At 39.8% G+C, this 24,213-nt stretch overlaps 1 protein-coding gene across 3 annotated transcripts in view; it reads right to left on the bottom strand.

Annotated features, from left to right (window-relative positions):
- Positions 1 to 24,213, bottom strand: part of LOC121509605 (sarcoplasmic/endoplasmic reticulum calcium ATPase 2-like) — a 45,031-nt gene that overhangs the window by 4,061 nt on the left and 16,757 nt on the right. For all 3 annotated transcript variants that reach the window (XR_005991886.1, XM_041787093.1, XM_041787094.1), the window contains 14 exons: positions 16,690 to 16,770; positions 13,692 to 13,777; positions 13,058 to 13,522; positions 9,841 to 9,929; positions 9,556 to 9,658; positions 6,077 to 6,208; positions 5,861 to 5,980; positions 5,556 to 5,774; positions 5,114 to 5,449; positions 4,716 to 4,936; positions 3,576 to 3,778; positions 3,397 to 3,482; positions 3,186 to 3,319; positions 2,960 to 3,077 (listed from right to left, as the gene is read on the bottom strand). Coding sequence is in view for 2 of the 3 variants with exons in the window: in XM_041787093.1 (XP_041643027.1) it covers positions 2,960 to 3,077; positions 3,186 to 3,319; positions 3,397 to 3,482; positions 3,576 to 3,778; positions 4,716 to 4,936; positions 5,114 to 5,449; positions 5,556 to 5,774; positions 5,861 to 5,980; positions 6,077 to 6,208; positions 9,556 to 9,658; positions 9,841 to 9,929; positions 13,058 to 13,522; positions 13,692 to 13,777; positions 16,690 to 16,770 (2,393 nt within the window). In the remaining variant the exon portion in view is untranslated. The remainder of the gene's footprint in view (positions 1 to 2,959; positions 3,078 to 3,185; positions 3,320 to 3,396; positions 3,483 to 3,575; positions 3,779 to 4,715; positions 4,937 to 5,113; positions 5,450 to 5,555; positions 5,775 to 5,860; positions 5,981 to 6,076; positions 6,209 to 9,555; positions 9,659 to 9,840; positions 9,930 to 13,057; positions 13,523 to 13,691; positions 13,778 to 16,689; positions 16,771 to 24,213) is intronic.

The raw sequence follows: 24,213 nt of genomic DNA, 5'->3' as shown, positions 1-24,213 counted from the left end.
CCTCAAGTGGACACTTGTGATATTGCAATTTTTTGCACTTTGGCATTGGCTTCATTTTCACGACCGGAGGTTGCTGCTTGGAATGCACTTATGAGTGTGTGTTTATCATGCATCTTATTTACTACTAATATCTGATAGGTGGATTTTGTGAAACTGTTCAAGCTGGAGCAAATCGAGAAAAAATGTTTTAATCTCAGTTAATTTTAGGGTTTCTTTAGGGATTTTTGAAAATGAAAAGGCACTGTAAATACCATAACACATCTTCCTCACATTTTCTGAATTGAATTATCTTCTGGGGGCCATACACGAAGTTGTGGGGGGCCCGGTCTGGCCCCCGGGCCTCCAGTTGATGATCAATGCTCTATGATATATATATTTTTTATGTACAAAAAAATAAAAAATAAATAAAAAAACACAAAACAACAACGTCCGCTCTCAGTCTAGTTCATATACCCCTGTCTAACAGGTACTTTTTTTTGCAGCCATTTGCACAATTTCAGAATGTGCATGAAAAAGTCAACTTTAAATAAAATAGAAAAATAAAATTATTCTTTTCCCATTTACACTAAACATTTCAAATAGTTATCCAGTGGTAAATATGCATATTACTGTCACTTATTCCTTACATAAACAATCTTTTTACTGAGCATTAGGCCTAGATTCTATTTTTTTCTAAATCCAAATCAACATAAGCTGTATTAATATAAAGAATATTTTCATACCTCGTTTCATGTCTGAAAATACACCGATAAATCTTAAGAGGAACCCTGCATGATCAGACAAGTTCGTCTTGTTGGATAGATATTTGTATCCCTCATATGTATATTGAACTAATAAAACTCAAAAAATCTCTGCATTTTGAGTAAATCTGAGCTCATAAACTCACCTGTAGGCTGCCATGTTTTTGGTCCGCGCTGGTACTGTGACGTCAAGTAGCTATCGCACTCTTCACTGTTGCTATGCAGTAACTGCTGTTTCAGACTGGCAGTATGTTTTGCTGCTTTCAGCTGTTGCTGCCATAACAGCTTACATACCAGACACGAGTTTGCTGCATCGTTAGGTTTGTCTCCCTGCTGTCAATGTTCTGCCATTCCTCCTAAGCCTGACCTCAATAAACCTCTCTACAAGTGACTCGACTCAGTGTATAGTTGAAGCGTGCCGGCAGCTTTTCAAATTAAAAGCATTATGTACAAACTAAGGGAGTTTCTCTGAAGAATGCTAAAGTGGGTTTTTACTTTGAAAAGCGCAAACCGGAAATGTTTTCGTACTGTGTTTATCTTTACCTGTAACATTTTGTACCTTGTGGAAACAGAAAGCTACATTAATAGTATAACTGTGGGGAATATCGTTTTAAACAGATGCATTTTAGCTTGTGACCTCCAACTGGTTCATCAAGAAACAGATTTCAAACATATTGTACCAGTGTGGACATACATATTTGCTACAAGGTAAATATCAGGGAGAACAGCTTCAATTCAATTGGTCGATTGTTTGGTCATAAAGCTTTTGTTCAACCAAGATCACTGTGGATGGTGAGTCGCCTGCCCCCCTCCCCCAAGATGCTGGTCAGGGGGGAGACGCGTAGTGTGCAGCTGGCTGATGGAGAGATGTGCTGCAGGGGACGAGCAACACAACACATCAACTCATCACAAAGTTGCAGGCTGTTTGTATTGAAGTGGCGTTCCTGAGTGTCTCTGCTCTGCCCTCCCTCACTGCATCAACTCCTGTCTCCCATGGTCAGTTTAATTCACCTGTCGGTAAATAGGCTGCATAGTATCATCTCCTTTTCTAATCTCTTTAAAGTGTTTACGTTAGCGTTAGCTTCTTTTACAGACAGGCAGAAAGCAGAGGACATAAAAGGCGATGTCTGCTGGTCATTAGTCCCGACGAGCAAACTTTTTTCCTCTCACCTCTGTAAATAAACGCTGCATGCTGTCTGCTTTATGCTCATAAATGACACAGCGCAGGCTGGATCAAGTGATCCTGTTATTAGTTACCGTCATAAATGAATGAAAATCAATGATCTGAGGTTATTTTGTAGGCTGTATGAGTTTAAAGAGATACCACATCAGGATCACGGAGATTAAAGGCAGGTGCGCGCTGATCGTCTCTCAATTAATTATATTTTCAGTAAGACGTGGTAAGCCTAAAAGATAAATTAATGCTTCAAAAGGCTTGCTACGTTCATTTAAGGATCATTTAGAGGAACCTGTATGGATTAAACGGGTCCCCAACGAGGTGGTTTTTTAAATTTTTTCTTCTTCTTTTTTTACCTGAATGACTAATCAATTGGTTTGTGCCTGGGTGCGATTTTGGTCGACCAAGTTTTTCTTTGGATGACTACAGCCCTAGTAAATATGGCTCTGTGTTTATCATTTCCCTGTCTAGTTTGACCGATGACAACTCATGGAGCAAGGAAAAAATAGAAGAGACTTCTAATCTTAAAATTCTCTGTGCGTGAGGCATGCAGTGTCTCTGAGATGCAGTCCTAACACTGACTGCCAGTCTGAAACAGCGGTTACTGCATAGTAATGGTGAGGAGTGCTGCGGCTTTGTGACGTCACAGTACCAGTGTGGACCAAAACATGGCGGCCTCCTGGTGAGTTTAGAAGTACTGAAAATGCAGATATCTAGTGAGTTTTTTAGTTCAATACACATGAGAGATCTATCCAACAAGCTGAACTCGTCTGATCACGCAGGGTTCCTTTTAATAAACTTGACAATGTAATGGCCAGCCCTTTTAGTTGTCACTGCATCCTATATACTTGTACTTCATAGGTAGCACGTCAATCTCTATTACAAATGATACTAAAGCCATAAGGCCAAAAGGATGAGATAAGCACCAGGTAACTCTATAAAATCTGTCTTTGCCTTTAACTGAACCAGCAAACAACCAGCTCATCTCGTTCAATGACAGTAAAATACAGTCCGTGTTGAATAAAACCCTTATAAAACTCACAGGCAGAGGTTCCACATAGAGGATGAGGAAATGGAGCGACATGGAGAGGCAGATGGCACCCAGTAGCCAAATGTTCTCCCAGGGAGGCATCCGCAGCAGGGACTGGTTCTCTGACAGACTGGAAGTGAGAGAATCCTTAGACTGTATTTTTGAATTACAGCTGACCATTTATTCTCCATGTGTGCATGCTCCTTAGATGTGACCTTACTGGGAGGTTCATATTTACCTGTTAAGAGCATTGCACATCTCTATGGTGACAAGCACAGACAGGGCCATGGTCATTGGGTAGGGTGACTCAAACACATGGCAGTCCAGGCCGTCAAACTCTGGGTTGTCTTGGCCACACTGGAGAAAGTGGCTCTGCAGGGGAGAAAGGCAGAGAAGTGAAGAGAAGGGGGGAGCAATGTGAAAATGAGCACTCAGAAAGAAAGACTCACCAGCTGGTAGAGAGTGAGCTGAGGTCCATCTTCAGAGACTGTGAACCACCAGGCAGCTGCTCCTACTGTGGCTGCTCCCACATAACCTAATGCAACCACAAATAAAATATCACACTGCACATTGGGCAAATTATTGTTTTATCTGATGTAATGACGAACACACTTTACTATCAACCAACCTCCAATGGCAAGGTATCTGAAGAAGAGCCAGCCAGAGATAAGGGGCTCCTTAGCATTACGAGGAGGCTTCTCCATGATGTCCAGATCTGGGGGGTTAAAGCCCAGGGCGGTGGCAGGGAGGCCATCAGTCACCAGGTTGACCCAGAGCAGCTGAACAGGGATCAGAGCCTCGGGGAAGCCCAGAGCAGCAGTGAGGAAGATGCTAACAGGAGGATTAACAAGAGATAGCAACTGAGCTGACATGCAGAAGAGGATATGAATATTAAAATTGCATGCTTTTAAATCAAGGCCTCTTTATTGTAGGTTTTTCGCAATGTACAAAAATGAAGAGAAACATAGTATCAAAGTGCTAAGGAAGACATGTATACAGAATAACGGAACAAATTCAACCCATAAGCCCACTCACTAGACATATAATACTATACAAGTGTCAGTCTTCCAATGAGATTGCTTGGGAGGTAGAGGGTTTTTCCTCTGGATAAAGCACCTACCCAACAAGGTGCAACCTGTATCATGATACCAAATAAGTCAGTGGGGGGAGGAAGGCATCTCAAAAATTGACTTTCAAAAGCTATACAGTCTTGTACAGGCCCAGAACATGTAGTAGGCTTGCAGGAGCTTGTTTGAACCTATTGCAAGTAGGGTCCAGGTCTGACCTAATTCTACCAGTGACGCCAATGAACTATTTTGTATTGAACAACATGTTTTTGACATAGATGATATGTAAATTCTTTGTATAATTTTCATCCAGGTTTCATCTGGTCTTCTAAGTCTTCTTCCCATTTGTTTTTAGGTTGAATTAAAGTTACTACATCACGCTGCTTGAGGAGGTTATATATAGTACCCTGCTTATAATCTGCTTTAAGTCGGTCCTGTGCTTGAAAATCAAGTCTAACAAGAATTTTAGAGAATATAAGGAAAAGCCAATGATGCATGGGGCAATAAAACTCTGCAATTATAGATGTCTATAAAAATGGGATCTAGGGATATCAAACCCATCATCCAATCAACTGATCCTGAACAGGAAGTTCTTTATAAAGTGTCTAAAGATATCAGTTATGAAATGGTGCTGTAGAAATAAAGACTGACTGAAGTTCAAAAAATGAATTTAATTCCAAAAGCATTTTTTCAAGACTCACCAGACGACCTCCCCCACGTTGGAGGAGATGAGGTATCTGATGAACTGCTTCATGTTATTGTAAATCGCTCTGCCTTCTTCAACAGCAGCCACGATAGAAGAAAAGTTGTCATCGGCGAGAACCATCTCCGAGGCTGACTTAGCCACTGCAGTGCCAGAGCCCATAGCGATACCAATCTCTGCCTTCTTCAAGGCAGGGGCATCGTTCACCCCATCACCTGTCTGTGGAGAAAAAGAGGAATGCCTTAAATCAAACAAATAATAGACAACACACTGATCTCAGCATTTACATGACCAGTGAAAACATGACAGCAAGTTTCATCATCTTTTACAATGTTAGATAAAAATGTGTGAATGTACCTAGATAATTTTTGGTCATACATGTGAAAAACAGCATACCATAGCAGTGATCTCATCAAATCCTTGCAGGAACTCGACGATCTTGGACTTGTGGGAAGGTTCAACGCGTGCAAAACAGCGAGCATGAGTAACAGCGTCACGCTGATCGTACGGTGAGAGTTCATCAAACTCTCGCCCGGTAAAGGCCATGCGCTCAATGTCATCTTCCTCGGTAAGAATACCAATGCGGCGACAGATAGCCACAGCTGTGCCCTTGTTGTCCCCAGTGATCATGATGACGCGGATGCCGGCCTGGCGGCACAGCTTGATAGAAGCAGCCACCTCCTGTCTAGGAGGGTCCAGCATGCCGACACAACCGACGAAGGTCAGGTCAGACTGGACACAGAGACAAAGGACGAATGTTAAAGACTGAGAGGAATATCTAACATGCAACATCAGTTATGTAACACCAAACTGTGTCCAAAGTCAAATAAAGACTCACCTCATATTCAGCAAATTTGGCAGTGTCTGACAATGTCATATCATCCATTTTGGGGGGGCTGTCTCGTGTGGCCAGAGCCAGGCATCTCAGGGTGTCATGGCCGGTACCATACTCACGGATCACAGACATGATCTTTTCCTTGATACCTTTGCTAAGGGGAACTTTACTGTTGCCCACTCTGACATGAGTGCACCTCTCAATAACTCCCTCTGGGGCCCCCTATGGTGCAGAGCAGAGACAAAATATTTAAACATGGAAGAAGTCTTTCAGGATAAAGTCCTCAGTACATTTTCCTCTCAGCATACCTTTACAAACATCTTCCCCATGGAAGAGCGAGATTTATTTGGAGTGCAGTAGACAGACATGGACTTCCTGTCTCTAGAGAACTCCAGGGTGAACTCTTTCTTCATCAGCTGCTTGATCACCTGATAAGACAACCACAAACAGAGTGAGAAAAACCTGCTGAGGGAGAGCAGTGAAAAACTGCAGCATGAGCAGGTTGGAGAGCGGGTGTCACTCACAGAGTTGCAGGCGTTAGCTCTGTCAATCTTAGACAAGTTCTGGACATCAGTGTCGAAAACATTCATCTTCTCCACCAGACAGGTGAGTGCAGTCTCTGTGGCCTCACCAACCTTCTCATACACACCCTTCACCTGTACATTATAAGAAAGATATATATATATTTTTTTTTTGTTTGTTTAAATGACAGGCCAAAAGTTCAGCCCCAATAGAATATAATGAAACTATTAGTGACTGGGAGCAAGTGATCTTTGGGGTGTGTATTGGAAGTTTAAAGATGATCAATAGAAGTTCAGAAGCCATTCTGCACAATAAAACATTATCATCAAGTTTTAAAGAAAAGTATTGCAGTCAGAGGAAACAGAAAAACACAGAAAAGGAAGATTTATTTTTCTATTACACACTTCAATAAAAAAGCTGAAAAGCTGAGAAAAACATCAAAACATTGAGAGAAAAGTCAAAAGGTTAAGAAAAAAATTAATGCAAAAAAAAAACAAACAAAAAAACAAAAAACCTGAGACGTTGAGACAAAAGTTGAAATAATAAGAATACAAACTGAAATAAAATTTCAGAAGTGAGCTTGTTCTTGCAATTTAATAATCCCTGCTATACTTGAGATAATTGTCTGGAATATCCGTTGAAGGTTAGTAATTTGCTTGAAATGTTGGGATAATATTCTGTTTGGATATTTTGGGGAATTTGCTTGGAATTTATCAAGTACTTCACAGAAATTGGGGATAAGTTCTTTATATTTTGGAGAGCTTCATTTGGGGATTTGGGGACTTTGCATTGATTTTTTAATTTTGGCATCTTCATGGAATTTTGGGAAAACTTATCTGCATTTTTTTGGGAATTGGATTGGGATTTTGTGGATGGGGTTGCCCTTTGAAAATTTCCTGAAAACTTCTGGGAATTTGCTGGATGTTTGTTATTTTCCTGGAATTTTGGGAAATGTATTTCAAAAACATTTTTGAATTTGCATGGAATTTTTCAGGGGGAAATTTTTTATCAGAATTTTAAGCTTTATGATAAAGTTTCATGATCGACTTGACGGCTATTTAAAGAAATTTTGGGGTACTTATTCTGGGATACTTTAAAATGTGTTAAAGAATTTTCACAGGAATTTAAGGTAATTTATTTGAAATGTTAGAGAATTTGTTTGGATGTTTGAAAGGAAAATTTCCACAATATTCCTTGTTCAAAGATAAGGCTGATACATATCAGGTCCTGCTTATCCCAAATAAGTTTATCTCATCTTATGTAAAACACATGTAGTTGTTTGCTTTTGTTAATTCAATTGAATAAATATTCTTTTGATGTTCATCTTTTTCCGTTACATATGTTTTAGGCTTTATGTTGTAAATGTTCTTGGGAAAATCAGCAACATCTAACAGCCAGATTCTAGATTCCAATGCTGACTTATGATGGTAGCCATTACAACCAGAAGAATAAAAAATGAGGGGGATTCTATCATTTTCTCCCATCAGTGGTACTGTGGCAACATCCAAGATGCAAAAATCCAAGATGGTGGACTCCGTGGAGGGGACTCTCCCTATGTATGAATAGAAGGGTTTTTCTAAGAAATAAAAAAAAAACAACAACAACAATTTTCTATATCCAGCTGATTAAACAATAATTTAAATAGGCATATTTATTTACTGATGGAAGTACCACTTTGCAGCACAAAGAAGCAAAACGCACGTTTAGCTGACTACTTTGTATAATATAGAAAAAAAGTCAAACAAAAAAATTTTGGTGAAATTACAATGCACAAAATCCTTCTAGCCTATGATGATTTCCAAAGGCAGAAGACAGTCTCACTTCTGCTATGCTTAGCATTCATGCCATTCTATTTTAATGTCGAAGCCCAGCACAGAAACTAGGGAACATGTGAAGAGTGACTGGTCCAGCTTTATATCTGACTGAGGCGTATACATGCAATAGTCTATAAATCTCCAGCTGCATTACCAAGGTGCCCCAGTCCAACTTTGAGAAAATGTCTTAACTAATATGATTTTAATTGGGCAATCGCAGTAATTTAACTTTTTCTTATTCTTTATATTCTGCATTACTTCCTTATGAAATACAACACAAATGACAAAGTCTGACATGCTGGTCTTGACATTAACACTTGCAAATCAGCCAAATGCAGGTGGATTTCAGCCATGGCAGGTAGTGCAGTGACTCCCATTACCCACTTTGGTGAGCTGAAGTCCTAACTGGGTTCGGCTATTAACGCCAGGGTTTGTGAACACTGTTACAGTGGAAGATGCTTATTGCAGTGAGGCTATTTTGCACATCAAGGGTCAGTTCCCTCCCAAATAACTGCAAAGTGCTAGATTTGCACGCTCACTTTATATAAGACCGCAAGCTTTGTGTGTTTTCTCCAGAGGGGAAGAGAAGAAAGTTTAAAGTTAAGAGAACAGTATTCATTTACATTTCAAAGGATTGCAGATTTACTTCAAATAAATTTTACCATACCACAGTGAAGCCTAATCATAAATGTGTAATGATATTTCCAACAAGAATACTGTAGCCAGTGAAATATCAGAGTGGCTACTTCAGGGTTCCTGCACACTTTTAAAAATGAAATTTATAGCTAAAAAAGGTCTTACAAACTATTTATATAGTTTTTAAGACCTTTTTAAGACCTGAACTGAGAAAATGTAACACCACTTTTTGCATGGTAAATGGTTAAAAATAAGAGACATGAGGTTTCTTGGTACACTGGACCATGGCTGAATTTTCTGATTTGATGAACCATTTTTGAAATGTTAAATGGTATAGGGCAAAATAATGTTTTTGATTATAAATGCCCAAATTCGATGATTTCAGGCACATTTAATGCCTCTGTTCTATCAATGTGTTGTATGCTGATATTATCATAACACATTTCTACTGGTGTACTGGGCTGACTCTAAACACTTTGACAATAAAAAAGCAGAATTACGGGTTTTGTCAGGGAAGACCTGTTAAAATCAGGGTGGGCTGCAAGGATTTAAAGTGGATAATCTGTTAGCCCAGATATTACAGAACTGGACAGGAGTTTCCCAGTAGTACAACATTTATCAAATCACAGAGAGTCTGATAAAATAAAGAGATCTGGGGTCCTCCTCCAGGAAATTTAGAACATCCTACACTGAATTCCCTGAATTATGGTGAACATTTATGCAACAGTTTGTGGAGGAAGAAGATTAAAATTGTATTAACTTGGCTAGAAAAATAATGGACAAGGACATGTCTTCAATGTGGCTTCTAAAATCTCAGACCTCTCGCTAATACAAAATCAGACGTTTTAAGACTTTTTATGGACTTTAATTTGAAATGTGTGCAATTTAAGACAATTTCAGACTTTTCAAGGATTTGTAGGAACCCTGTAGTAGCTTTGGAGAACTACTAGCCACAGTGGGTGGTGAGAAAAAAGTTAATGTTAAGCTTTGCCAATATGTAAAGGAAGAGACAGGGTAGGAAGGGTGCAGACCTCGTTGAAATCCAGAGAGGAGTCGTTGCAAAGGGCACAGATAGTAGCCAGTTCAACCAGGGCGTCATACTGGGAGCATTTCACCGTTTTACCATCCTGGAAGCTGTGGACAAATAAGAGTACATAAACCATTACGCATTTGTGAACATGTGTGTATGCATGTACAGTTTACATAGCAGAGCAAAGTCCTCTAATCTTGTATTTTCTTCTAAGATTTACCTACAGTGGTTAAATGGCGTACTCATATATAATCTTCAGTAGACATGCCAGTTGAAAAGTACTCACACTTCTCCCTCAGGTGCATAGGTAGAGCCTGTGATGGTGAACTCTGACAGTGAGCAGCTGTCAGCCTCAGCTTTGTTGATCACAAACATCTGGGGGAAAATGCGCAGGTGGAACAAAGTAGATGTGAGTTTTAAAAGCAGACATTTTTTTAATCATGTCACTGTTTAAATCAGCACCCAGTGTCTTCACTGACACAGCAGGTGGCAGCAAACACCACAGCAGAAATGAAGAGAGCAAGCTCTTTAAAGAAAGCAGATTAGACTGCAGTCTTACAGGGAGCATCTCAGTAAGGGCTGAGCATCCTGCTGACTAATGTGAGAAAACTCTGTTTAGTTTGTGTCCAAACAGAAGAGACTGTCAGCGAGCCTGAGTCAAGAGATGCTGTGCCCAGAGGAAGATGCTGCAGTGCCAGGGCTGCTCCAGGCGAGAGCTTTCATCTTCTCTCTCGCTCTCTCTCTCATACACACACAAGTCAATGGATTGGTTAACGTGGAACATGGCTGAGGACAGTCAGTCAATCCTTGATAATTAGAACAAATAGCTTTTTTAATCAGATAGAAAAAATAATTATTGATAGTTTGACTTAAAATTGAAATTGATTCCTTTGTACTGTGCACTCTTCATTTTCTGCATGACATTTTAAGAAGGGAACCCATTATTAAGTTGGCATAAGTTTAATTATCACAGCTCTTGCAAGGCTTTTGTTTGCATGCCCTGTGTGCAAACGTGTCTGTTTGTAGAAGTGAGATGCAAGTCTCTTTAACGATCACTATAAACCACTGCTTTATCTGTAAAATCACAAGGCATTTTAATTATGGCCAGTCCAACATGCATCTTGATGGTAAAGAATCTGAAACAACTGTTTGATAAATACTGTAAATCAATGCCATAAGTCTAAAGAGGCCATGCCAAAGTTCTAAATAAGCACTTGAATTACAACAAAAGAGGATTAGATTTCAGTTCATGCTGGAGCTTATCTTCATGTGGGGCCAAGCTGAGCTGGGATGTCACTTGGAAAAAAAGAGTGAGAAAGAGAGAAAGCGAGAAAGGAACTACAGGCTGTCTGCTTTGCAGATTGGTGACGCAAGGTCAGTTATGCAACAGCAGCACTGCAAGTCATCCAACAGCTCACTGTAGATGAGAGAAGCGGCAGTGTGTTGCCTTCTCTTAATAACCTGAATACCTGATCACAAGGAATGCTCCTCTCTGTGATCGCAGGGACAGTATCAGCATGTTAGCTGACAAATGTATTCAAGGTGGCTTAAGGAGAGAGTCAGAATTTCTCTAACTGCTGCTAACTTTCATCCCAACTTCAGAGAGGCAAAAGACAAGATGACAGCAGAGCACCAAAGCAGGCAGAAATGCACCATGCAAAAGTGAAGCTTGGCGACATGAAACACAAATCATGTCTTAAAGTTTTTTAGCTTGTAGCTTGGGTATATATTTACAGTACTTTTTCTGTAAAGAATCAGAATCTATTACTCTAGTAAAAAAAGTGCTTTAATACCACACCAACAAAAATACAAGTCCTAGGCACCCAAAATTAAGCTTTTTTAATTTTCAGTGATTAAAAAAAAAGTGCACAAAAGCTCCTAAACACACTTCAAACATCAAAAACATGGTCAACATTTATTTATCTGTATATTGAAGCTGTCAACATGTGATATATTCTTGAAAACAGAGTGTTCCAAAATGATAAAACCTTCAGTTTTTAATGATCATGGTTCAAAAGGTCCAGAAACTGAATCTTAGATCATACTGCTAACTGACAGAAAACAAAGCACTGTCGTGCAAATAAAGGGCATTTAGAAACTGTTAAGACCCCTTTCTTTTTTTTTCCAGTTTTCCTATGTTGCAGCCTGATGCTATAGTTGAAAATCTTTTTTTTTAACTGGTTCTGAGGAGATTAAATGTTTGGTTGTGATCTGGGCATCAACAGAATTCCAGGTGAAGCTGGAGAGTAGTATAAGGAAGGGCAAGTAATATGCTGAACTTGCAGAAGAGATGGTGAAGGCTGGGTTCACCCAAAAGACAGACCAAATAATTAACTAACTCAAGAAATTCAAGAGGGAATATCGGGACAGCAAGAAAGACTTGGTGATACATGTCCATCATGTCCTCCCACTTTGGTTCTGCTTAAACTGGTGTGAACACGGGCTGGTTCTTCAGAAAGCACCAAGGTTCTGAGACTCCAGAATGGAACCAGAGTTAGAACCGTGTCTGCTTGAAAGCACCCTGACTGAGCTAAAGAGAGCCTGTGTGGAGATGGGACGAAGTTCCTGAAAGACAACCATTTACTGCAGCCCTCTACCGATATGGGCTTTATGGCAGAGTATCTAGATGGAAGCCTCTCCTGAGTGCAGATCACATGAAAAAACCTGCTTGGCTTTTACATGGAGTTTTTTGCAAACTGTGCCTGTCAACAATTCTGTCTCTAAGCTCTAGCAGGCAGTAGTTTGACCTCACGTTTTGGCTATGGCCGTGATATGCATTGTCAGTGATGAGGGCTTCTAAAGAGAAGCCTTTCCAAAGGATGTTCATTCAGTTTTATTTACCAAAGGTGGACTCCAATCAAGGTGTAGAAACATCTTAGCAAAAATCCAGAGAAATGAGAGGAACCTGAGCTAAATTTCCAGTATTTTTGCAAATTATCTGAATACTTATGTCAATGTCATAGTTCAGTTTTTTATTTTTAGTAAATTTGAAATAAATAAATAAATAAATAAAAATGATCATAATCCAAAATTCTGTTTTCACTTTGTCATGATGGGGTATTGAGTGTAGATTAATGAAAATAAAAAGTATTTTTTGACCAGAGCATCAGGCTGCAACTTAACAAAACTGAAAAAATTAAGGGGGGTCTGAATACTATTGCATGCACTGTACATTTAAGACTTCTGTAAAACTGGGTGGAAATGGTTAGTAGCAATTCCTCCCCAGTTTCCTAACTTCTCCAAATATTGCAACACACATTTGTGCATTCTGATAAATTGCATGTAGAGATTTAAAACAATAAATTGCCCAATATTAGTCATCTAGTGTTCATTTTTGCTGCTGTGGTACAAAACAGGTGTCACTATCATTGCATTTTTACTGATAATATATGAACAATATTTTCTTACTCTATCTTATTTTGAAATATATTGATATGTCTTAAAACTAAATGTATTGCCAGACTCTACCTGTAAGTATTTGTTTGTGTATGTGTGTGACTCACTCTGCACACAGACATCTGGTTGGTGGTCAGCGTCCCTGTCTTGTCAGAGCAGATGACAGAGGTGCAGCCGAGGGTCTCCACGGATGGCAGGCTGCGGACGATGGCATTTTTCTTGGCCATGCGGCGAGTGCCCAGAGCCAGGCAGGTGGTGATGACGGCAGGAAGTCCCTCAGGGATGGCTGCCACAGCAAGCGCCACAGCAATCTTAAAGTAGTATACGGCCCCACGGATCCAGGAGCCTCCATGGACAGGGTCGTTGAAATGTCCGATGTTGATGATCCACACGGCGATGCAGATAAGCGAGATAACCTTGGATAGCTGCTCGCCAAACTCATCCAGTTTCTGCTGTAGGGGCGTTTTCTCCTGCTCCGTGGCTGCCATCTCATCCCGGATCTTTCCAATCTCTGTGTTGACTCCAGTGGACACAACCACTCCCACGGCCTTTCCAGCAGCAATGTTAGTACCCTAAAATAATAAGCAATATGCATGCTAGCTCATGTTCAAGTAATAACATCTCAAACATGTCTGAAGGCACTAGGGAGGCAAGTTTTTCCAGGAAGTTAACAGAAACTAAACAAACCAGAAGTGAGAGGGCATCAACAGGATGTGTGATAATGTGTGTAGCTGGGCTTACAGAGAAGAGCATGTTCTTTTTGTCCTGATTGACAGCTCGGGGGTCGGGCACGGGGTCAGTATGCTTGATCACAGAGACAGATTCACCTAGAAAGACATCAGAGCGCAGCAGGTTACATCATTTCACATTTGTCTCCTGATCCTGATCTTAGGAGCAAAGCACAATCAATTGTACACACACAGAGATCTAGAGAGCTTATCATTTATTCTGCTGCACTGATCTTTCATGTGCTTGTGAGTGTTTCAGCTCAGAAGAAAACCTGCTAATTTAAAACTGTGTTATGATACATTGAAGAGCTCATTCTGCAGGCATCATCCAGATATTGTTCTTTAAACACAGATGAGTAACAGATCTAATAATCCTGGATAAGCCTATCTTGAATGAATGGAGCAACAGTGACAGTAATTCTAATCCTGAGCAAATCAGCTCAATCTCTGTAATTTAGAGTGATAACTGTGTGTTTTAACAGACTGTGTGGCTTTTGTCTACCTTTTTCTGATTGAAAAAATAATAGAGGCCACACTGGACATTTGTTAACAAAGTTTTGACACATATAGGTTATAAATGTTGCTTCTCTTTCAGTTAATTTTATCTTATGTATAAAAAAATGATTAATTTTACTTATTTATTTAAACTCTGCTGTCCAAATGAGGGTGCACGCACCTCTGCTCTCTTCATACACAGAGCTCTTCTGTTCTGCTTCCTACAGTTTCTTTTGCAAGTGTCTGATCATATATTAATATTATCTAGCCATACATTTAATGCATAACACAATTTATGATTTGAAATGTGTCGCCCAACATTCGGTGGTTAGGCTGCAACAGCCGATCTCAGTGAGGAGGGTAGTTGTGGATATATAATGATTAGAGATGTTCCCATACCATTTTTTCCTTCCCAATTCTGATACCGAGTACCTATCCGATACTAGAGTGAATTTTCTGGACTGACTGAGCGGACTAGCAAATTATTTTATTAAAATAACAATAACACAGGGGGCTGCATCACAGGCTCTCTCTCCATTGTGCTCTATTCGGGTAGCATGACGTGATTACGGAACAGCCTGAACAGCCTATTGGCTGACAGACCCTGACAAAGGGTAAACAATATGACGGTGAGCATTCAAGCTAGTGGTAATAAATGATTGTAATTGGATTAAATTGATAAATAGGTGTTCAGTTTGGAATTTACTGGTGTGGATTTAATCATGTAAGTCCCCAAAAGTCAAACTAGTTCCAGGGTCACTGAAAATGCTGCTGCAAGCATTTCAAAGGCATCAGTGGCGTTAATGGGAAGGCACAATGGCTAGCCTCAAGAGGAAAAACAAGTAAAAGGATTAATGGTTCAGTAATTATCTAAAGGGGACATATTATGCAAAAATCACTTTTTCAGGCTTTTCTAACAAAAAATGTGCCCCTCCCCTGTCCACAATCCCCTAAAATACCTGAAAAATCAATTCCCTTCCACCCTCTCTTCCTCCACCTTTCAGAAAATGTGTGCTAACAAGCTGTTCTTAGCTTTTACTCTCATGATGTCACATGGGGAGTAAGCACCCACCCCCATGTTTGGTTGGCCCACCCCGCTTGGAAAGTTCCACGCTCCTCTCCTGATCTTCCTCTCAGCTGCCAGCTGAGATGTTGGATAGCTCAGTGGGTTACCCTGCTGTTTGCTGTCTGGGAGACTGATTGTTCGAATCCCAGTCAGGTCCTTCACTTTGGATAAGTGTCTATAACATTGTAACGTCAAGAGTGCCACATCCATTTCCTGAGAGGGGTGTGGTCAGGGGCAGAGTCAGACAGCTAACTATCATTTAAAGCCACAGGCACAGAAACGGCTCGTTCTGAGAAGGGCTGAAACAGAGGGGTTTTCAGACATGCAAAAATCAAATACTGAAGCGATTTTTCAGCAACAAACTTCACAGGCATGTTTTAGGGACCTCTGAGACCAATATAAACTTGTCTTAAAAGGGTAAAAATATGTCCCCATTAACTTTTGATAAACTGCGTCACTTGTCATGTATGACAGCACTGCTTTGGAAGACATTTTAACTATCACATTCAGAGAAAAAAATGCCATGCAGCCACCATTCTTTGCTGCTGCAGTGGGTCCTTCAGTTCTTTTTCGCTGCTCTAAAAACGATAGCTTACACATGCAGTGTTTTCCGGCAGCGAAGAAGAATGGATTTCTGATTTATAGCATTAGCATTTAGCATGGCTAAACCAAATGATATCAGATTGTTGCATAAACTTGTGTACTCGCTGATACCAATACCTGCATTTTAAGCAGTATCGGACATATTTCTGATACTAGTAAAGGAATCAGAACAACTCTAATAATGATCCTAAACTTATAGAGCACAGAATAAAATCAACAGCACTTATTGCATAATAAAAATGTTAAAATTATTAGGAGAGGTTCATACTTAACATTAAATTTCTCCCTTTCTCATACATTGACATGAGGGATGCTTGACTTTCTCCCTCTTCCTGTCTGATCAGCAGCATATGGAGAGTTAGAGGAGATATATGACATATTTTTGACACTGGCAGAGAAGATATGGCAAGTTTCTAGTGAGCACAACCCACATACTCAGCTCTGCTGCTCATCCCACAAATGCAAGTTCCTTAAAAGTGTGGCACCATTTAAAAGGGAAATAAACAGGCTATCCAATGGTATTAAATTTATTGCAAAGAAGTGTTGCTACTACAAAAAAAAAAGACTCGTACCAAAGACACATTTCCCTACTTTTTGTGCTAATTTTATTTGAGGCGGTTGAATATTCTTGCCCTTTTAACTAAACCCGTATCACTGGCGTTCCAAATGATAATTAAGATATGAAAGGTACGATAACCATGGGGGATTTTATCACAGTTGTCATAAAACCAACTTTTAGCTGGTGTAAAAGTTGATCTGTTCCAATTTATGCACTCATTTTCAAAGATAACACAGAAATGGCAGAGAAAATATGATAGTTGTCATATAAACAGAGGATATGTCTTACCGGTCAGGATAGACTGGTCTACTCTCAGAGTTGTTGATTTGATTGAACAGATACGGATGTCTGCAGGGACCTTATCACCAACTGGAATCAAACAAACACACAATTACAGAAGATACACAAGCAAAAAGGCATCAGGAGCATGAACACACAAAAACAGTCACTGGAAATAAAATGAAATAGAATTATATTAAACTGTGTCTCAGAGCACAAGCTCAAACAAATAACACAGAGCAAACCAAACGGTTAAAAAGTCTTGGCTTTTCTACAACACTGAATAACATCCTGCTATCACCTAAGGTCTGATGACCACTGGGTCTTGCCGTGAACTCCTGCTGTATGTGTATGTTCAGCCTAAATAAAGATTTAACAGATGAGATGTTGTCTATTTTCTGCAGGCAGTAACTCAGCATCAGTGTAAACTAAACTGATGAAACACAGCTCATTACAGGGAGGTTGCTGTGCCACACAGCAACAGAGCAGAGCTGCCATCACTGCAGGGAAAGAGAAGGAAGGAGAGCCAAAGAAAGAGGAGGAAATGAAGGACCTGTGAGCCATAAAAGGCCTGTCTCAAAGGAAAAGGCCAATTTGGGTACATTGGAATTGCAGTGACCCAATTCAGCTTCCTAATGGTACATAAAGGCAATGGAAACTGGGGAAATGGTTCAGGCAGTGGCACAGTTATGTGGGCGTATTTTTTATTTCGGTCTACTTTGTTAAAAATGCTAATTGTTTTAGATGAACACAAAAGACTCCAAGAGTGTGGTTAGAATCCAGAAACCAGTGCTCAATGAAGAGTCTAACAAACACTGAGGCAAAGACAGAAGTGGAAACTGTAAACAGAAAAGTTTGATTGAAATGTACTCAAGCCTAGGTTCTCATTGAGGTGGATAAGTAATATAATCCCCCACCCCACCCTACCTTCCGACCTTGGGTGAACAAAAAGGAAAATAGCAATGAGACCAACAATACATGCAACCAAAGATGGGAAAAGCATTTTGATATATTCCCCGATGAGCAGCTCAGGGTTAAAAGTGGCTGTATAATGGCAGCTGTTTTCTTATTGTTGCCATAGCACAGGAGAAAACAAGGGACTAAGACACTTTTATCATAAAATGGTGCCACATTACTCGAGTATATGTCTGAAGTTTTACACATTTTCCTCTTAAAGTTCAGCCTTGTTGAAGTGTTGACTTCTCACTATGAGACATAGCTCTGTGAAAGGTCGGATTGACCATCAACACACGAGACGTCCATGAAATCTGTGCCAGGAACTCTGATCTGACAGCAGGCATTGGCAGATCACAGTAATAGCTTTTCTGAGAAGGACTTATGTCGAGGTCATTGAATCTTTGAACCATCGTGGCTACAAAATAAACAGTAGCAATGGAAACAGGGGTGGAAATCTGCACCTAACAGCTTCTAAGCACAGAGGAATTTTTTACTTTGGCAGATAAAAACGGCTCAAATGCTACCATGGGAAATCATTTCTTATAAATAATTCAACTGTTAAAGAAAATCCAGTTGATCTTATTATATCTCTGTTATGTATGGTGGACAAAAAAATACTGGTTTGTTGAAATGTTGCATAACCAAGTGAAGTGGCAGCAACTTCATAATTTGATGAATGATTATTCTAATGGATTTTTCCCCAAAGAAGAAAATTTCATCATGCTCAGAAATGTAAGATTGGGGTAATCTCTAACATCCACCCTAAGACTGCAGTTCACTTCCTGTTGGATCAATATTCTGGTTCAGGTTAAGCACTCTTCAAAGCCTTTTTTTAATCTCCTCTGAGAGAAATATTCAATTCCTGCAACAGATAAAAGGATCCCCAACAGCTACACCACAGGAACAAAACATGACATGTTTTTCCTAGTAGACAAAAAGGCTAACAATCACATCCTTGTTGGTTGTGTAACACTTCCTGTGCAAATTCATTACTTTTGAGGAAAAAGCTGACAATTTTTTAGAGAGTGCTGGGACTTTCATCATTGGTGCTCGCTGATGCTCTCATACAAAATACTGAGTGTTAAGACTCAGTGACATTGTGTGACACTGGAATTATCCCGAGGCTTTGCTACACTGCAGGCCTGCTCTGATGAATTGTTTGTGTATATCATCTGTCTCTTTGTGTCAACATCCTACTTGGTCCAAGCCCAAACATCTCCTCAGGAATGGTCACACTTTCACCCCAGTGCTGGCCGACAGGTGTTGAGTCCACGCATTTTACATTGAGAAAAGCTGAGAATTAGAGATGCTAACCCTGCTTAGCAGATGGATTGGCCATAGTCCATGTCTGTCATCAGGCAGATCCATCTTGCAAAGCTCCAGTCTGAAAAGACTGTGCAAGTCTGAGAACCGACCTGACCAATCAGTCATTTGAGCGGAAGGGGGTGGTAGCTACAGGCAGGATTTGGTTGTATTTAAAAAGGATAGTAATGGTTGCCACGGGTGAAGCATTTAGTTCGGATGTAGCTCTGGTATAGGGCAGTTTTATCAGATTTGGACCACATTTCTTTATCAAATAAAAAACAAAAAGCCAAACCAAAAGATTTTCATGTTGGAAAAGATGTTTTCACTCCTTTTCTGACCTGTTTTGATATGACTTTGCAGTAGTTACAAGCTTGGTTTAGTTGTACCATTAGCCAGTATAGGTTGTTTGTAATCACATGATCCTGAATGTCTGCTGGGGGTCAGGTCGGGGGGGACAGCCATAAGGAATGAATGGCAATAGAGGAAAGTTAGTACTTTACAGCTCTTAATGGACCTGTAAGCTGCAATTATCATAAAAAATTCTATATGCATTGAATATATACACTTTACAAAACAGTGATTATCACCACAGTTTAACTGATTCTGAATCAATATCAGAAACTACTCTGTTCAGCAGACCTCCTAGTGTTTTCTGGCCAGAGTCTTGTACTGAGCTATGAGGCTAATTCTTATTTCACCATAAACATGCTCTTAATTAGAACCGTGATTTACTATCAATATTAGCTGCAGTAGCTAGCTCCAATTTGAGTACTAGTTTCCTTTCCTCCATCCTTTGTCATTGTTTAATCCACATTTAAAAAGCCAAACTGGAGCCAAATTAAGAGTAGTTTGGGAGCCAAACAACCAGCTGAGCCAAATTATCTGGATCTCTAAAAAGAGACAGATTTCCCGTTACAATGAGCAAAGCTGGACGTTGATGAGAAGGACATCAGCTGAGGAAATACGGGTAAGATCAGAGTTTGATGTGCTAAATCATGGCAAAACTATACTCAACCCAACTGAACCGCTTTGTTGAAATACACCATACATGAGCAGCTCATCCAGGCTTTTGATGGAAGCTTTTCAAATTCCTGCCTGCTGATGTTTCTCTGTGACTTTTTAAAATTTTTTCTTTTGGGACACAAAAGTGGTTTAATAATTAAGAATATTTACATTTTCTGAATTTGAACACTTGGCATAGTTGTAAACAGCTCAAAACATGGCCTTTTGGTAGTGTTTCTCTGTAAAAAAATAATTTCTCAAGGGGTGTTCTCTACTGTGAATGGCATCATCTGCAAAGAAGCCATATACAATGGCTGTCGCCGGTGCAGTGATTAGCTACAGTATAGCTATAGTATAGCATAAGTTTGGGCTACATTTTTTATTGCAACAAGAGCAAATAGCCACACCAAAAGCTTCTTTTGGCATAGAATATGTTTTTGCACTTCTCTAGACTAACCTCTGCATGAGTTTCATCCATCTACGAGCTCCACCATTAGCCTGACTGTTGAGCTCAGGTTACTACTGGAGCTGGGCATGTCTACTACCTCATATTGTCTTGTCGCTCTGATTGGCCCGTAATGCATAATGAACAGAACGTTTGCCCAAACACCGGGCGAATTTTTTGAAAATTTCTACTCTTTCCAAATGTTTTGTATAGGAGGTTTCCCAGATGAATGTGGAATAAATTCTATGTAAAGGATATACTAAATCAATCTGGCATGCAAGGTTTATGCTCTGCATACAATTTAACACTATGAGAAGCCATTTGAAACAAACTTTTTAACAGCAGGCAAGGCAGCTTGCCAGCTTTGACTGGCACCTGCCTTTATCGTGTGTTAGGGGATACTGTGTTGGTTCTCTCCAGGCCAGCCAGGAGGCTGCATGTGCTGATGGCAGCTGAACAAAAGGCTGACCTTCTGTCAGACTGAGTGGGCCGATTCAGAACAGTCCACAGGTGAAACATCCTGCAGCTTTCTCACACAGCTCCTGATCTACAAAAGACACACTGACATGTAGAATATGCAAAAATGTCAATATCCCAAAAGAAATGTCTGCAGATATGTCAAACAAACCCTTCATTGACTCTTCTTTACACTTTGGCAGCCAGCTGCACAAGACAAGCCTGTTGCTATGACTCAGCACAATCAATGAGAGGAAAATGCAGTGAATTGTAATTTAAATTACTTTCTTCATCAGGCTTGCAAGTGCATAGGTGGTGTGTGATTCATCTCATCTATTATGCCACAGTAACAACAATCTCCAACCATTTTATTGGCAAACAAAAATAAAATCATATAAAGTAAATGAATTATTCACCTGGAAAGAAAGGCTAACTAGTGTTTACTTAACAGCTGTCACATTTTCACTGACGTTGGTGGCGATTCTTAACTGCAACCTCCAACACCAACTCTGGATGTCTCTCAGATCTCTGCCCCGTCTTTGTCAGTTATGAATATTAAGTAGTAGCCGGCTCAGCCTACACAGAGCATGCAACTGTTTCTGCTGCCACAGTAACTCAACTTGTCCCAGAACTGGGAGCAAGACAGCATATGTCAAAATCAACTGGGGTTGATTTGACCCTGGAAGAAATTCCATTTAAATTAATATTGACTAAATTAATTCTCAGTTAATATCAATAGATCACCCACAACAGCTTAAAGTAAATTAAATGGCAGTCATATCATCCTGCCTATTTCAGGCTGTCCTGTCTACAACTTAAATATGCTTAAAACTTTTCAATGCTGAAGTCAAAGGTGATGATAAAGTAAGGTATTGCTGCTGAAAAAATGAAATGTAAGCAGACAATTATCAGTACAATATTTGTATGGGCAGATAATAGCATATCAAGTTAATCCTCAGTAGAAGCAGGTTTTAAATGACTGCCAATATGTATGGTGGGCATTAAAGCAGAATGCAAAGACGTAAATTAAACCAACAGTCCGACTCTGTCTCAGCTGAAGTGTTTTTTTTTTTTTTTATCCTCATTCTTTAAACTTTAAAGTTTCTACTAAGGACTGAAGTTTTAAGTCTGAACTGCAGCTACTTTCATTCTTTGGCACTTGGAAGAATGTGTTCTTTGTGTTATTTCAAGCACTTTCTCAGAGCTGTCCTGCAAATCTGTGGTTTAATTAAGAGGATTAATCTTCATTTGGAAGTATACGCTCCATAAAAAATGTGACACATTTTTTTAGTGCTCTACAGATCTCACTGTCTTTCTGCAAGTTGTTACAGGGCTGTTTCAGGCTCATATGAAGACTGCTTTTACTCTCTATTACAGTATACATTTTGTATATAATGTGCTTGTAATTCAGGGAAATGTCTCAGTGTTTCATTATTGAATATATATCTGGAAAAAATCATTTATCTATTGTAGAAAAAAGTGTCTTGATTTATGTCTGTTTTATAAACAGACATTTTACAATACCAGTTACAGGAAAAATCTAGAACAGGAGACACCAGGAGACAGGTCTTTACAATAAAAAAATTATTAATATTAACTTAGCACAAAAAGTAAAGAAATTTTTGTTTGGTAAATTATTTCTTGTTGTAACAATGCTTCTTGGCAATACATTTTATACTGTTGGAAAGCCTGTTTATTTCTCTTTTAGATGGTGCCACATTTGTAAGGAACATGCATTTGTGGGATGAGCAGCAGAGCTGAGTATTAGGGTATGGATGCTGGTTTGACTGATCTGGATATGGGCTGTGCGATATGCATTTGGATCACAGGGTCAAAATTTGGAGAGGACGTATAGAACACTATGCTGATTGCTGCACTGACAGAGTAATATCTTTTGGTGGAGGCAGAGTGATGGTGTGGGGCGGCATCTCCCTCACTGTAAAAACAAGGCTTGTCATGATTGGAGGCAGTCTCAATGCAGAGAGATACAATGGCAATCTCATATCTCCACAGTGGGACCAAGCTCTATCCTCAGAGATGACACTCACCCCCACAGAGTGGGGTTTATCCGAGACTACCTCCAGAATTTGAAAGTGGAGAGGATAGAATGGACTGCCAGTAGTCCTGACCTCGACCCCACTGAACACTTGTGGTATCAGATTGGGCGTGCTGTTCATGCCAGAGTGACCAACACAACCACATTGGCTGACTAGGGACAAATGCCGGTTGAAGAATGTGATGCCATCCCACAGCAGTGTGACCAGGCTGGTGACCAGCATGAGGTAGAGGTGCCGGGCTGTTGTGGCTGTGTATGGTTCTTACACACGCTACTGAGGCCCCTGTTTGTTAAACGAATAAATTGTTGAATTGCCAATATGCCTTGTTTCTTCAGACTTCAATCATCCAATCCACCAAACAAATGTCAATGTCAGAATAGGCTGCTGGGCACTGGCAGAGAAGATTTGGCACATTTTTTCATGGGTGCAACCCACATACTCAGCTCTGCTGCTCATCCCACAAATGCATGTTCCTTACAAATGAGTTATTTAAAAGGGAAATAAACAGGCTATTCAACAGTATAAGATGTATTACCAAGAAGCGTTGTTACAACAAGGAAATAATCTAACAAACACAAATTGCCTTACTTTTTGTAATATGTTTATTTCCTTTCGCTCCTCAGTCATCATGTAAAACAATGCACCACCCAACACGTGTAAAATATTTTTTAGAAAACATACTGGCAAAAATGCAATATTATGTATCCCTAAATATAGGCTCCATCTGATGTAAATACAACATAAAACAAAAATATACAATTTGTCTCTGCAGCCATGTCAGACATTGAAACAATAGTGCTAAGTTAGTAATCAGAATGAATATAATTGAGACAATATAACAGTAAGAGTGCTCACTCTCTTTATGTCTTAAGGTCGACACTTTGAGCTTTGGTTCCTTGTTAAAGCTTGTTAAGGGTGAATCTGATCTCTGATCTCTCTCCCTTATATCATGAAGCATAGCACAGATTTCCAGCAGTCAGTCCAGTATGATCTAAAATTATGCAGATATGCGGCTGATAAGCAGCTGGGAGCGAAAAAGTAAAGTTTATAATTTTAAACTGCAGCTGCAATGCAGTGATTGGGGATCATTGTATTTATGGTGATCAAGACTCATACTTTGGTTTTAATGTTTGCACATACAGCCGCCTGCATTCATACTTCACATAACTTTCTGTGCTAAGCTCTTTGTCTCTTAACTCCAACAGTCAGTGCCTTTAACCTGCTCTTTTGGTTTAATTAAACCTATGTGATTCTTAAAGCCTTCACAACAAATTCAGTTTCCATCATTGCCAAAGCCTGTCGGCACGATGA

The sequence above is a fragment of the Cheilinus undulatus genome, linkage group 5, assembly GCF_018320785.1.
Source record: "Cheilinus undulatus linkage group 5, ASM1832078v1, whole genome shotgun sequence".
Lineage (NCBI taxonomy): Eukaryota > Metazoa > Chordata > Actinopteri > Labriformes > Labridae > Cheilinus > Cheilinus undulatus.
The sequence above is the reverse complement of the archived record's forward strand: the minus strand, read 5'-3'. Positions and strand labels throughout refer to the sequence as shown.